This window comes from Myodes glareolus, chromosome 18 (assembly GCF_982192425.1).
Source record: "Myodes glareolus chromosome 18, mMyoGla1.1, whole genome shotgun sequence".
Classification (NCBI taxonomy): domain Eukaryota; kingdom Metazoa; phylum Chordata; class Mammalia; order Rodentia; family Cricetidae; genus Myodes; species Myodes glareolus.
Window position 1 is genome coordinate 13319860 of NC_142043.1, and position 14036 is coordinate 13333895.

General features: G+C 44.8%; 1 protein-coding gene across 7 annotated transcripts in view; it reads left to right on the plus strand.

The window, feature by feature from the left end:
- The window catches only part of Runx2 (RUNX family transcription factor 2), a 312262-nt gene that overhangs the window by 164762 nt on the left and 133464 nt on the right, over positions 1–14036 (plus strand). For all 7 annotated transcript variants that reach the window (XM_048445223.3, XM_087897971.1, XM_087897972.1 and 4 more), the window contains one exon: positions 1561–1722. In XM_048445223.3, the coding sequence (XP_048301180.3) occupies positions 1561–1722 (162 nt within the window). The remainder of the gene's footprint in view (positions 1–1560; positions 1723–14036) is intronic.

A 14036-nucleotide genomic window follows, 5' to 3' on the forward strand; every position in this document is an offset into this window, starting at 1 on the left:
CACGCACACACATCTTAAAAAGCGCATGGCTCTGTACTGGAAGTCTGCTCTTGGGCTGTTCTCCTCATAGTTTTTCATTTCCTCTCATGTTCCTGTGATCGGGTTGTCATGAGAGGAAGCCAAGGCTTTGTGTGGCCAAGGCCATTCAGAGAGTGGAAGTCTCAGAGGTAATTCTGACCTAGCTGTAAGCTCTCCAAAGCCCATCTATATTCAGATTATATCTGGTAAGACCCAATTCTATTAATTTTTTTTTAAAAAATTAACATAAAAGTTTGTTAGCATTTAAAATTAAATTTGTTTATGATTCTATTAACCCTTGAGCAAGATTAAAACAGTGCACAATCTTTTTGGCAATAGTAACAAGTTTACCTTCTCCTCTCTGCCTGAACTGCTGTGAACACACCTGGTCTCCTCTGATCCAGAAGGCCAAGCTGGGCTGGGCCTGCTTAGTACTTGAATGGGTGACCCTTGGGAAAACCAGGTGGTGTAGTCTCAAAGGGAAAACAAAGAAAGACAAAACAATTGCCTTCTCTTTCCTTGTCCAAATGGATGGCCTGTCATTAAACCCCACAACCTTGAGCTTCCACCTCTCAGAAACCCTGCAGAGATGGATCAAAGGCATTCTCAGCTCTGGCCAATTAACCTTGAGCAGCTTTCTGCCCATTATTTTTATTATCAGCGACTATGGGGAGCACAAAGCCACAGCCCAAACACTTGACACTTTTAAAGCAGATCTCAGTGGGGTTAAAACATTTCCTGTGCTCCTGGTTGGGGTCATCTTCCTGCCACCAGGAACTCGCGTGTTTGACATTGAGCCTGTACTATTGAGCTTTCCAGTAGTCAATCCCAGACGGTTTTAAAATTGACTTGTCTTTTCTCAAAGGTTATTTTCCATTTTAGCTTTATTATGAGATAGTGTATCCTGCTCTCTTCCTTCTACCTACCTCTTCCATTCTCATGCCCACCTCCACCCTTGTCTCCCCGACTCCACTAGGAGATGGCATCCAGTACCCTCCCCGAAAGAAAGCCCACTGTAAGGGAAGCGCAGAATCATCATGCACTTTTAGATCAAAAGAACGCCGCTGAAGCATGGCGGCCAGATAAACAGCAGTTAAAGGAGAAGCCTGCATCTTCCTGCAAAGTTACACAAGTTAATTGATAGGAAAAAAAATACAGTTCAAAAAGTGTGCTCAGGAAAGGAGCTTTAGAAAATACGGAGAATAAATAAAATACATTCCACTTTGTAAAATAAGCAAAATGGATTGTTTTCTAAATGGTCACTGGACTTTCCAAATAGAAATATTTATGCATAAGAGAGACAAATGGACCTCATGCACACTCATTTTGTCGCGTTCATTGAGACATCAAGTCTAGAGAGCTCTGGGCTATTTAAGGCCTAAGAGGGAGAGGCCGTGGGAGATATTTATTATTATTATTTATGTTGTAGTCTTGTTTCTCTGCTTCTGTGCTCTAAGTTCTGGGCTGCATGTTTCTACGGTTGCAGTAGCGGGAATACTGAACTGCTTTTTTTTTTTTTTTAATCTTTTTTTCTTCTTCCAGATCCCAGGCAGGCACAGTCTTCCCCACCGTGGTCCTACGACCAGTCTTACCCCTCATACTTGAGCCAGATGACGTCCCCATCCATCCACTCCACCACGCCGCTGTCTTCCACACGGGGCACTGGGCTACCCGCCATCACCGACGTGCCCAGACGCATTTCAGGTAAAGACCAAACTTTAACGAGAAGCCCACTCCTGCACAGGGCCAGGGGGTTGGGGGTGGGGATGGAACAAGCCTGGCTTCTCTATGCTCGCAGTCACTGTCTGTTGGAGGCACGCGGCATTAGGCACCCGGTCTTCTGAGTTTACGGGACTATCAAACACTTGAACATTTTTAATTCAAGAGATGAAAACCCATCATAGACGGCATGCTTTTCTAAAGATGGCCTTTAATGATACTCAGTTAGTGGCCTGCTGAATCGTATCCCAGTTGAAGGGTGGTCTTACACCTAGAGCCTTCTCCCAAAGTCACGCCCAGGCCTTCCTCTGCTTATAAGTCAAAGTATGGACTGATGGCACCACCCTCTGTTCCTCTTACCTGGGCTCCACAGTAATCCGTTCCAAGATTAGGATGCTTGCGAGACCTAGTAACTCACAGCACAGTGACAGCCAGAGGAGCTTGGAAGGCAGCAGGCGGCAGCTCCAGGCTAAGGCACACTGTCACTCTGGGTGGCAGCCCCAGTACTCACAGACCCACCACTCCAAAGACACCCAACGCTTGTGATCATAGTGGAAAGGTATGTCTGAAGTGACCTGGCCACCTTCTTCTCCATCCAACAGAGTTTAGCAGAGGGAGTCAGAGAGTTTCACGTAAGCCTCCAGGCAGACATGTAACAAGTAGCTAAAGGCCCTCACCCGAACACACGAGTCCCATAAATAAGGGGGGGAAATCTCTCCACTCGCCCTGATGTACACCCCGCTCATATTAATAATCAGATATGACTCTGCAGGGGCATACAGCCACTGTATCTCATGTTGTCTTGTGTCAGCGTTTGGGCCCCAAGCACCTGTTTGACTCCTGGCCAGGTTAATGCCTTTCTTTCTCTCTTTGTTTCTGTTTCTATTTCTCTCCCTCTATCAATTTTCTGCAAAGCTCGGAGCCGTTACTCTCTCCGCTGAGTCCCGTCACTGTCAAGCTGAAGCTCCACCAGCAGGCTTCCGTTAGTCTACTCTCCTTTATTTCTTTCAACTTGGGAGGAGGGAAGGCTTTGTTTCTCAAGCGAGTAGCAGGAAAGGGCTCTCTGGTCCTAGTGCCTTCACATTTTCTGCTGCAGATGGACTCCCGGGGGTGAGTAGGGATGGGAGAGGGGCGGGGGGAGAGCTGGAAGGTTCTCTGGATAACCATGTTACCACATTTTATTGACCACTGCTGTCCTTGCCTATGAATCACATGACATCTCTTGGGAGCTGGGCCAAGTCTAGACGTATAGTTTTCATCTCTCGAGTGAAATCTCCTTTAGGCAGCACATCAATCAGGGACACGGGAGAGGAAAAGGAAGACACACAGGGGGGCAGAAAGTTAGCGCAGTGCTGAGGCCACAGTGTTTGATGGAGTTGAGTTAATTTTGATCGTTTCATCTGTATTCCATAGGAAGAAATGAATTTGCATAGAGCCAGCGGGACTCTTAGAACAGACTTGTGCAGGCTTGCTTGTGTTTAGGGTCCCTTTGGGCTTCCATCTGACCAATCTTTGTAGCTAAAGCAGGTTTTTGTTTCTTCAAAAAGCCCCAGTGGTGATGGAGAGATGGCTCAGCCTTTAAGAGCACTTGCTGCTCTAGCAAAGGGCACAGGTTCATTTCCCAGCATTCACACTGGGCAGATCAAACTCACCTATGACTCTAGTTATGGGGGTCTTCTGAGCTCCATGGTTGTCGGGCACACACATGGTATACATACATACACTCAGACAATCACACACACACACACACACACACACAGAGAAAATAAAAGTAAACAATTTTTTAAAAAAAATAAACAAAGAAAGAAAAGGTTCCAGAGGACAATTGTAGCTGTAGAGACACAAGCCTACAGAATTTTCTTGTCGAGGTGTGTTCATACCTGAATTCACCATGGAAACTGCTGTAAACAACATTGAGCAGATGACTGCCCAATGGGCTAGTCCTCAGTGTTCACCGTTCACACATGTGATGTGGAACAAGGTTATTTTGATCTTGTCACTTCAAGCATTTCCATGAAATGACATTCTAGTTCTTTCCATTCTACAGAAAAGGTGGTGGGAACAGAAACTGACTGGCTAGGCAGCTGTGTATTGATCTTGAGCCAAAGGCAGAAATGAGACCCTGCTTTATACTGGTTTAAAATTCAGCTTCGTCCAGTTTTTTCCTCCTCTCTGAGCATCTCTGTGAGTTGTGACTGGTAAAGGAATAACATGGAGCCAAGGTGGGAGGTTCTGTATAAACATTAAAGAGAACAGAAAATCCCTCCTGTCAGCCTGTGGAGAAACAGGAAGGAACAGGCAGCTGGGGACTGTCAGGAGCAGGAGGAACCCTGCAACTCCTGACCTGGCTCTTGCCTGCGGGGCCATGCACCCCAGCAGTACCTGATGGGCCAGGAGTGCCTGTTCTACAACCTGGGGCCCATCCTGGGGATCATGTTGGGGAGATGATGGTTTTTTTAGGGTTCCAGGGGCCAAATTGCACATTTTCTACGTTATTATTATTCTCTTCAGTATATAAAACCATTCTCTAGATATACAAGACTGACCATCCTCCAAGAGAGACTTGAAGGTTTTGTTTTTTCTTTAGAAAGTAAAACTCTTTGGATGGAATCTATGTGTACTGTGGCTATAGACAGCTTTCTGGTCTGTCTACCCTGGCCAGCCCTCTAGTCTGTCTACCCTGGCCAACCGTCTAGTCTGTCTACCCTGGCCAACCGTCTAGTCTGTCTACCCTGGCCAGACCTCTAGTCTGTCTACCCTGGCCAGCCCTCTAGTATTATACCCAGCCCTCTAATCTATCGTGCCCAGCCCTCTAGTCTATCATACCCAGCCCTCTTGTCCACCCACCGTTAGTCTGTAACATGGGCAGTTCAAATGCTAATCTCCACCACCATCCCCAAAAGGTCATTTTTGAGATGCTTTCAGGTCACATCTCTCTGTCCAAAAGGATAAACAAAACACTTGCAGATGGTGTTGGGAGAGAAATAGTAGGTTCCGACCCAGATTTGCACCTCATGTGCAAATCAGGCAAAAGTTCCTTAACTGTCTAAAAGTTAGGTCTATAAAACTTTATTAATTGGGATATAATAATGATCATTTAGGATCACTGGGAGAATGTAAACTATTTAGGATAGAACTGACACACAATATGCGACATATTACAGTTGATATGTTGAAATTAAAATTATTTTAGATTGTATATCTATATGCCGTTTGCAAGCAAAGCTTGGCTTAAATAAATAAAATAAACAGGAAACTGAAATTTTAAAAGATTATTTGTTTAACAAAAATGGATGCCCACTTTTGGTATTTTTAAATGTATTACAGAACATATTTAAAAACAAAACATGCATTGTAATATCTCCATATTTAAATAAATTAACCCTCCCATATAGTTCAAAAATCATACAATTCATGAAGTTCACTTCATGTGATATATAGCACACAGAATTTCTAAAGTATTTACATTTTTGTTATTAAACTTTTAAGTGAATATTTATAAAGCTAAAATCAGTTAGGATAGTCACAAAAGGTCAATAAATTATTAAGAAAAAGTTAAATTATATAATAAATTGAAAGTCAGCAGAGTGACATTAGCCTAATAAATAAAGTCCCTGAAAATGATTTTATCACTATCACAAAATATAGAAGTTGCTGGGAGCAGGGGGATGACCCATTTGATCACTTGAGATCTGTCAGGAGGATCAGTTCATGTCATTTAAAACCTACTGGTGTTTGAAACAGCGCATTCAGAAAAGAAATGTCCCCTATGAACCGGTCCCTGTCAAATCTCCCGAGTTCAGATTTTGAAGTCAGTAGCTCTCCTGTGCAGCATCCACGTGAGCATTGATTTCTTTAGAGCAGAAAAGCTCTCAACGCCCAGGAGGGAGCAACGCCTTCAGGAAGTTTAAAAAGAAAGCCCCAGCAATTAATACTAATAAACGAGAAAGTTAAGACACCTTACTGGAGATCCTCCATTTCCCGCTGCGGACCAATCCTACAGTAAGCACTACCTGTTTGGTAAGCTCGCCCCTCCGCAGCAGCCACAGGCAAGTAATTAAGTTCGATGGAGCCACTTTTATTTTGAAGAGGGTCCCTATTTAAAGCCATAAAGAGGGAAGTTATTAAACTTAATGGCCCCTAAACAAAGACACGTCCCACGTGTTAACAATGGCATGCTCCATACGCCTCTCATCATACCGATGGTGATTGATCCAGGCATTTTCAAATTTGTAGGTCAGAGTTCATCTTGCTTTCCCTAAAAATAGTCTGTCTCCTGACAAGGGCAGATGTGATTTAATCCCACTTGAACCTCAGTTTACGCAAGTACTGGGAATAAAGGTTGGTTTTCAATCCTACCCTGTCTGTTGGAAAATCTTGGCCCAGACCGTAAGGCTGACTCAGCCTGTTTGCATGGCTAATTGCGGTTATTTGTAGTTAGCCTGACGTACCCCAGCTCAGAGTGTAACCTATGTATGTGGTTTCGCTCTGAGCTTTTTTTTTTTTTTTTTTTTTTTTTTTTAAATATGTGGATCCTGTCAATCGTTGCCGGGACAGGGTGAGGGTGTAGGTGTGGGTGGGATTTACCTCTGACACCTGTAGGGTGGTTAAAGCAAGGGGTCATGCTTAGGCAGAGATGTCAGGCGCATGGTTACAGATGTTCCCGTAAGATATGACGCAGCCTCCTTTGGTAGACATCCACTCGGGAGTGGGCTGGCCTTTCACCAGATGCCCTGATTTTCTCAGGGCACAGCAGCTGCTGTAGTCCAGGAAGAGCACAGGGACACTTTAGGTGAGGAAAACCTGGTCTTAGTTTCAGGGTCGCTAAAGATTCTTTCTACCGTTCTCAAACCTGTCACCTGGCTTCTTGTGCCTTAGTGGTCCCACGGAGTGAAGGGACTCAAAATTGCTTGTCCATGTGTCTTAGAATTTTACAAGGAGTAAGACGACATTAGGACTTACCAATGAATGTCAGCAAGAAAACTAAGCTGCATATTACTTTTAAAAGAACAGAAAATTCATGCACACACACACATGCACACACACACACACACATTATTTAAGTTACTATTTGCTTCTCAGCATTTCTTACTGAGTCTACAGGAAGGCTAAGTAGAGCTCACAGCCTGTGGATCCTCCAGCCGCCACCCACTGACCCTGTTATTTATGTCTTGCATTGTTACAACTGAGTATTGCTGTTATGAAATTGAGCCCACGGGCTTTCCTAGGCTCCTTCACACTTGGTGCTGTACCTCCTGTGGCCTTGCCAATCCCATCATGGCCACCATTGCACAATAACACAGAATTGTCACCCTGCCCAAGGGGAGGCAGTGGGTAGATTCCCGAGGCTCTCTGGCTGGCCAACTTACCTTCATGGGCAAGTTCTAGACTGGGTTGGAGACCCTGTCTCAAAAACAAGGTGGATGGCTCCTGAGGATGCCACCTGAGGTTGTCCTTTGCCCTCCATAGGCATGCATATATCTTCATGCATACCCCCCACACACATAGGCATGCTCTTACACAAGAACACACACAGACACATACACACACCGCAACACACTTCACATACACATCTCACATACATGACACACAACACACACATACCACATACACACAGCACACACATACCACACAAACCACATATTCATGCACCCCATAGAGGCCTTCCTCTTAATTTGGCCTATAGACAAACTCCTTTAGGGGGTCATTCACATGGACGCAAACACAGAACAGACTAGTTAAAAATCACGGTCCATCCCTGTGCTTGCCCTGCTCTGTCAGCGGTAACTCCTTTCTCTCCAGACACTGGCATTTCTGAAGAACTCTCAGAGCTGCTATGCAGGGCCCTGTGGCTTCCTCTCAGGCATCTCATCTCCAGCCAGCACTTTGCTCTTAGCAAGCTGTTCCTTTATCTACACTGCACCCGCATCCTCTCTGCACTCTGCCTGGGCCTCTCCAGTGTCCATGTCTTTCTGAGAAGATGGGTGCTTACCAGCTTCTGAGGAAACAGTGGTCCCTCACTGCTGGTTCTCGCAAAATAACGGAAGCTGCGTGGTTACTTTAAGCCATCTCTGGAATTACGCTACACGTGACTTTCTTTTCACTTGGGGCAAACTTTTCAGGGACAGTAGCTATGTCTTACATATTCTCCGATCATTGTAGCCTTCCACATTTTTTTTTTTTGGCACGTAGTTAGTGCTTAGTACAATGAAACAACTAAGAATGATAAAGACTACAGAAACAAACAAACAAACAAGAGCCTTACAGAGAAGGACAAGAAGGGCTGGTGACATAGGTCAGAGAGCAAAGGCTCTTGCCACAAACATGACACCCCTTGACACTTACGTGATGGAAGGGCCGAACCGACTGACTCTTGCCAATTGTCCTCTGACCCCTACATGTGTGCTATCATATGTGCACGCGCGCGCGCGCACGCGCGCGCGCGCGCGCGTGTGTGTGTGTGTGTGTGTGTGTGTGTGTGTAATTCATGCAGACACACACACACAAATAAATAAATAAAGGTACTTTATAATTTAAAAAAGGAAAGGGGGAAAAAGAAGAAGAAAGCATTTTGTTCACCTGGAATAGCAAAGAAGGGTAAACGAGAGAGACTTTGTTGCTGGTAAGGACAGGAAATGGCACGGCCAGAGTGTGCATAAGCAGTATATATTTTTATCTCCAACTCTTTTTGCAATGTGTTTCGTATTTAGAGCACATATCAAGACTACATCTGTTTCCAGAACTTTCTGCTAACAGTTAGTAATCATGCCAAAACATACTCTAGGTCCAACTTGAAACCAAAGGATCAAATAGAATTTTTTGATTTCTAATTTTGAGTCTGACATTAATTATAGCCATCATGCAATAAAGTGTCAGAGGCTTTTCTGGGAAAATGATGGAAGGTGCATGAACTCAGCTGTAAACTGAGCAAGAAGCTGTTCTTCCAGGACAAAGCAAATGACCCCTTCTCGACTACTGTCCTTTCTCACGAGCCTCACCCTCCTGAATTTTCGTGATATATCTCCTTGGCTTCTCGCGCCTTCGTGTGTGATAAGGTTTCCTGTCCCCCTGTTGTCTAAGCTAGTGACTTCTGGGTTTTGTTTGTCTGTGTCCTTCTTTGTGCCTGGATCTCATAGTCAAACTCCGTTTGTTTAATTCAGGCGACCTTTGCCTGCTAAGAATGCCTTAGATTTGACTAATACCCCGTGTCCTGTTAGCCTTTTAATTTCTTCCTAGAAGGGACAGCTTCCTTCCGTAACTTCAGGCCTACTCAGCAAGCGGTTCTCGCGCACGTGACATGTGCGATGGCGGTCGAGGGATGGCAGACACGAACAGCAGAGCCTGTGCTGGGGAGGCGGTCACTCACCTCATCCAGAAGACACGACAGGGCCAGCCAGTAACTGTCCAGTCATGTTGGAATGCAGCCCAGGCTAGGCCAGCAGAAGCCACGGATGCTCAGACTCTTAGTGAGGAGAGACCTCTCCTGCTCCTCTGCTTTGTTAACTTATACTTGTAACCAACTTAGAGCCAGTTCCTTTAGGAAATTTAAAAAAACTCAGTTTTTTTTTCATAATAAAAGGTTAACCTTTTATTCTGAATTGCTTCAGCAATTATATTTTTAACTTTCAAAATGGCCTATTTGACGTTTGGATTCATATTGATTCTTTTTCATAATGGTTTTTAATATCTTACAGGAATCTGTGAGATCTTTCCTCCGCTAGATTGAAAGCTCCCCTAAGCTCAGGGCCTAGGCTTCTAATCCTTTGCTATCTCTCTATAACTCTGGATAGATTGAAAGCTCCCCTAGGCCTCAAGCCTGGCTCCCCAATCCTTTTCTCTCTCTGTAATTCCAACGTCCACACCTTGCTTGCATATGGTCATGGGAAAGTCTGTCCAAAAGTTGGTGCTGCAAGCCTAGGGTCTCACTATGCTGATGGTTATCCAGATGTTAACGCATCCAGAGGTGGAGGTCCTATGGGAGATGACCAACTGTTGCCATTACCTGAATTTCATATTCTGTAAACATATGTGTGTTCCAGCATGAGATACAGTGTGGAATCAGCTAATGTCTATGATAAGGTGAAACAACACAGTTTGCACTATGAGTTAACATGCGTGAGCCCATACATTTCTAAGTTCCTACAGTTAGAAGAGACAAACACGCAAATATTCTTGACATGTGCCTGAGTGTGCTTTATGTTGTGATGATGAGCACCATGACCCATAGCAGCTTGGGGACGAAAGGGTTTATTTCAGCCTGCACTGCCAGGCAGCAGTTCACCATCAAGGGAAACCAGAATAGGAACTAAAGCAGAGACCATGGAGGGTGCTGCTTACTGGTCTGCTTCCCATAACTTGTTCAACCTGCTTTCTTATACATCCCAGGACCACCAGCCCAAGGGTGACATTGTTCCCAGTGGAATGGCCTTCCTTCATCAATATTAATCAAGAAAGGGCCCTATAGATTTGCACATGGGTCAATCTGATGGAGGCAGTCCCTCAGCTGAGGTGCTCTCTCCCTACACAGAGTCTCCACAGGGCCCTCTAGCCTGTGTCCAGTTGACCTAGAAAGGAGGGATATTGTTTGTTATCTTAGTAAGGGTAAACCAGGGCCGTACATTCTAGAAACAATAGAGACATTGGACTTACTTGCTTACCCGCTGCCTCACTGAGCACTGACCTCTGCGGAAGCAGGGGTTGCTCACTGCTGGTAGATTGTGGTAGAGAGACTGGTTGTCTCGCCTTGCTTCAGAGCTCTCTCTCCAGCCAAAGTGGTCATGGTTCCAGCCGTCTGTGCAATTAGTAATAGTGCTCTAGTTAATGAAATGATAATAACAACTAAAATGATGGCTATAAATAATCCTGCCCTGTGCCAAGAAGAGCATGGAATCAATAACCAAGTCATCTATGCATAATTAAGTAAAGTCATGTATAATTAAGAAGAACCCTTTCTAAATAAAAAAAACTGTGAAGAAATGAAAACAGATTTAATAAAAATGTTCATAATAGTGTTGTGGTCATCATCGTTTAAAGAAACCACCCAGAAGCTCCTTCGGAAAACGCTGTTTAATTATCATGGTTTAAAGGCACATGGAGAACTGACCAAATGATTCTGAAAGGAAAGAGTTTTGTCCTCCAGGCACTTAACAGGGAAAGTTAAAGTTTCCTGACCTTAAAAATTGGTAGGTGTCAAAATGAGCCTTGAAGGGTTAATAAGACTTCCTGGGGTCCCTTTCATTTGACAAGTGACTGAAGCCCTTGGATTGGGTAACACCTCCCAAAAGGGCACTGGATCTGACATAGAGCCAGCATCAGAACTTCAATAGATTGCATTGATGGGATTTGTCAGGCAAACATTTCTTCCGTGGCCCAGGCACATGGCACATCCCTTGACCAACCATAGCATCATTGAGATTGTACTGAGTACAGGACTTGGCTGGGATTTGAGGAACTCTCTTCTTGGGTGTGCCTCCGGGTTCTTGGATTGATTGCTGATTTTTTTGTGGGTCTTAGTTTTCCTCACACGTAAGAGAATTTGTTGGGGGTGCAGGTTTCTTCCAAGAAAGGTCATAGAGCTTTGAATGTCAGTATGTGTAAACTAAAGCAGGAAAGGGTAGGCTTTTCCTGATGGGAAAGACATCATAATCATCACTGCGACAAACCATTACTCTGTCAATAATCACCATGAAGGTGAGGGGCAGTAATTCACTCAAAACCTCAGTTAACACTGATTAGTGCACATAGATGTGAAGGAACACTGTGTTTTGGTGCATCAGTTGATTAGGATGGTTAATTAATCCCCCAAACCATGAGCATCCAGACCTTGCTCCCTGACCCCAGTTGAACCTCTGCTGAACACTGAAGATTTAATTTTTTAATTGAGGAATTTAATTTTACTGCTGTTTTCCATGACTTGTTGTAGCTGACCCATGCTCACCGTTTTTACTTTAAGAATGAGTGTGAGTGAGATGAAAGAACCTCTAATTCTTCCGGGAGCAGCAGAGCCTCTCTAACCCCGGCTGCCCAGGAGGTGAGGCAGGAGAATCCTCTGGGTGCACAAACTTGAGGCCAGTTTGAGTGACACAGCAAGACCCCTATCTCAAAGGTGAAAATGGCAATAGCAAGACAAACAAATAAAGAGCAAACTACTCTTAGAAAAGACTAAATGAGACGGAGGGCAAGCCTCTACTGAAGAAATTAGCTATCGTTAAAGAAAGTATTATTTGAATCCTAACACGGCTCCTCTTGATGATTCATCAGTGTTATAGTGTTTTAGAGTCACATGGTACAGTGTTTCCTTCTTTCTTTCATTTTTGGTTTTTCAAGACAGGGTTTCTTCGTGTAACCCTGTCTGTCCTGGAACTAGCTCTGTAGATCAGGCTGGCCTTGAACTCAGAGATCCACCTGCCTCTGCCTTCTGAGTGCTGAGATTAAAGGTGTGCACCACCACTACCTGGTGGTAGAATGTTTCTTGAAAAGTTTTTAATGTAATTGTTTGTGAGTGTGCATGTGTGCACCAGTGTTCAGGTGCCCACAGAGACCATAGACCCCAGATCCCTTTGTAGCTCTAATACAGAGAGTTGTGAACTACCTGCTGCGGGTGCTGGGAACAGAACTCGAGTCCCCTGGAAGAGTGGCATGCCTGCTTAACTGCTGAGCCAACTCTTCAGTCCCATAAAAAGATTTCTTAACGTAGGTTATTACCAATGGTAATTCACTCATCCACTGAACCTATTATACATAGGAAGGAAACTGATGAAGAAGGCAGAACAACTCATAGAGCTTTTGTGTTATGAGAGGGCAGTGACCAAACACTCAGCCCTGGGAATCCACCTCTGGATCTCATCATGCTGAGGACGTTTAGCTCATTCACACCAGAGCAGTGGTAGGGCCAGATTTCAGTGCAATGAAAGGCAATTGACAAGGTGCCTTCTGGGACAGAAATGGTGTTGCATGCGCTCTTCCTCTTAAAATGCAGGTTGTGTGTTTTCAGGTCTTCAATAGATTTGCATCCAGGTTCCTTTGGCTGCCTTTAAGAGCAGCACGTAGGTGTGAGTAAGCTGCTTCTGCCGGTGCTCACCAGGCAACCATGCTGGGAGCATAGGGCAAGACTCAGGAAGTGAAGAGAACCCTGGGTAAGAAGTGGTTAGTGGCTTTAGGCCCATGAGCTAGCATCCTCCATTTGAGTAAGTCATAGCAGTGTGAGCACCCAGGCAGGGTGAGTGTTGCCATATGAGTGGAGGGGATAGGACTCAAAAGTTCTATACTCAGTAGACAGGCCTTGAACTCTGAAGAGTTGGGACCTTGTTCTAAGCAGGATCTCATAAGCTAAAATGAAAGGATAAAGGTTTGGGTTGGCAGGACTGTCGCCATTGTCCTGGTACTAAGCCTTTGTTCCTTCCTCAGCATCTTTGTGTCCCATAGAGATTTTCCTCATGATGACAAAATTTTCATGGCCAAGGCACTTGTGACCCAGTTTGACAACCTGTGCTTGATTCCCAGGTCCCATAAGGTTAAAGGAGAGAAGTGATTCTCACAAGCTCTCCTCTGACCGCCATCTCTGAACCATTGTACATGCACATACATGGTGCGGGAGAATTGTCTGTATTCTGTCAATCATGTTTTAAAGAAACACTGATTGGCCAGGCAGGAAGTATAGGTGGGTCAACCAGACAGGAAGTAGAGGTGGGGCGAGAACAAGAGAATTCTAGGAAGGAGGAAGCCCATTCCTCGCATTCCTGCCCAGACCACCAAGACGCAAGATGTAACCTGCCCGGCTGTGAAAGGTACTGAGCCATGTGGCTAGCATAGATAAGAACAATGGGTTAATGTAACTACAAGAGGTAATAAGTAGCCTGAGCTAATGGGCCAACCAGTTTTATAACTTATGGAGAGCTCTGTGTGATTTTCTTTGGCTCTTGCCGGCTGTGGGGTACTAGGCGGGACAGAAACCCCAACAAGCTGGGCCCCTCATGTTACACATACACACACACACACACACACACACACACACACACACACACAGGAATGTGATAATGTGATACAAAACAGGAAACTATTCTTCTCCGAGAACTTCAGTTTTGGGACCCTGCTGTGATAAACACCTGACTTTAGCTCATGGTTCCTAAGGATTCCTTCCTTCATGGTTGGAAAATGTGGTAGGATGAGCCAGAGGTAGCTGTTCACATGACTTCTGTACTCAGGGGTCAGAGATGAGTGCCGGTGCTTAGCTCACTTTCTCCTCTAGGACCCCAGCACATGGCGTTGTACCCCACCACAGAAACAGTTAGGACGGCTCT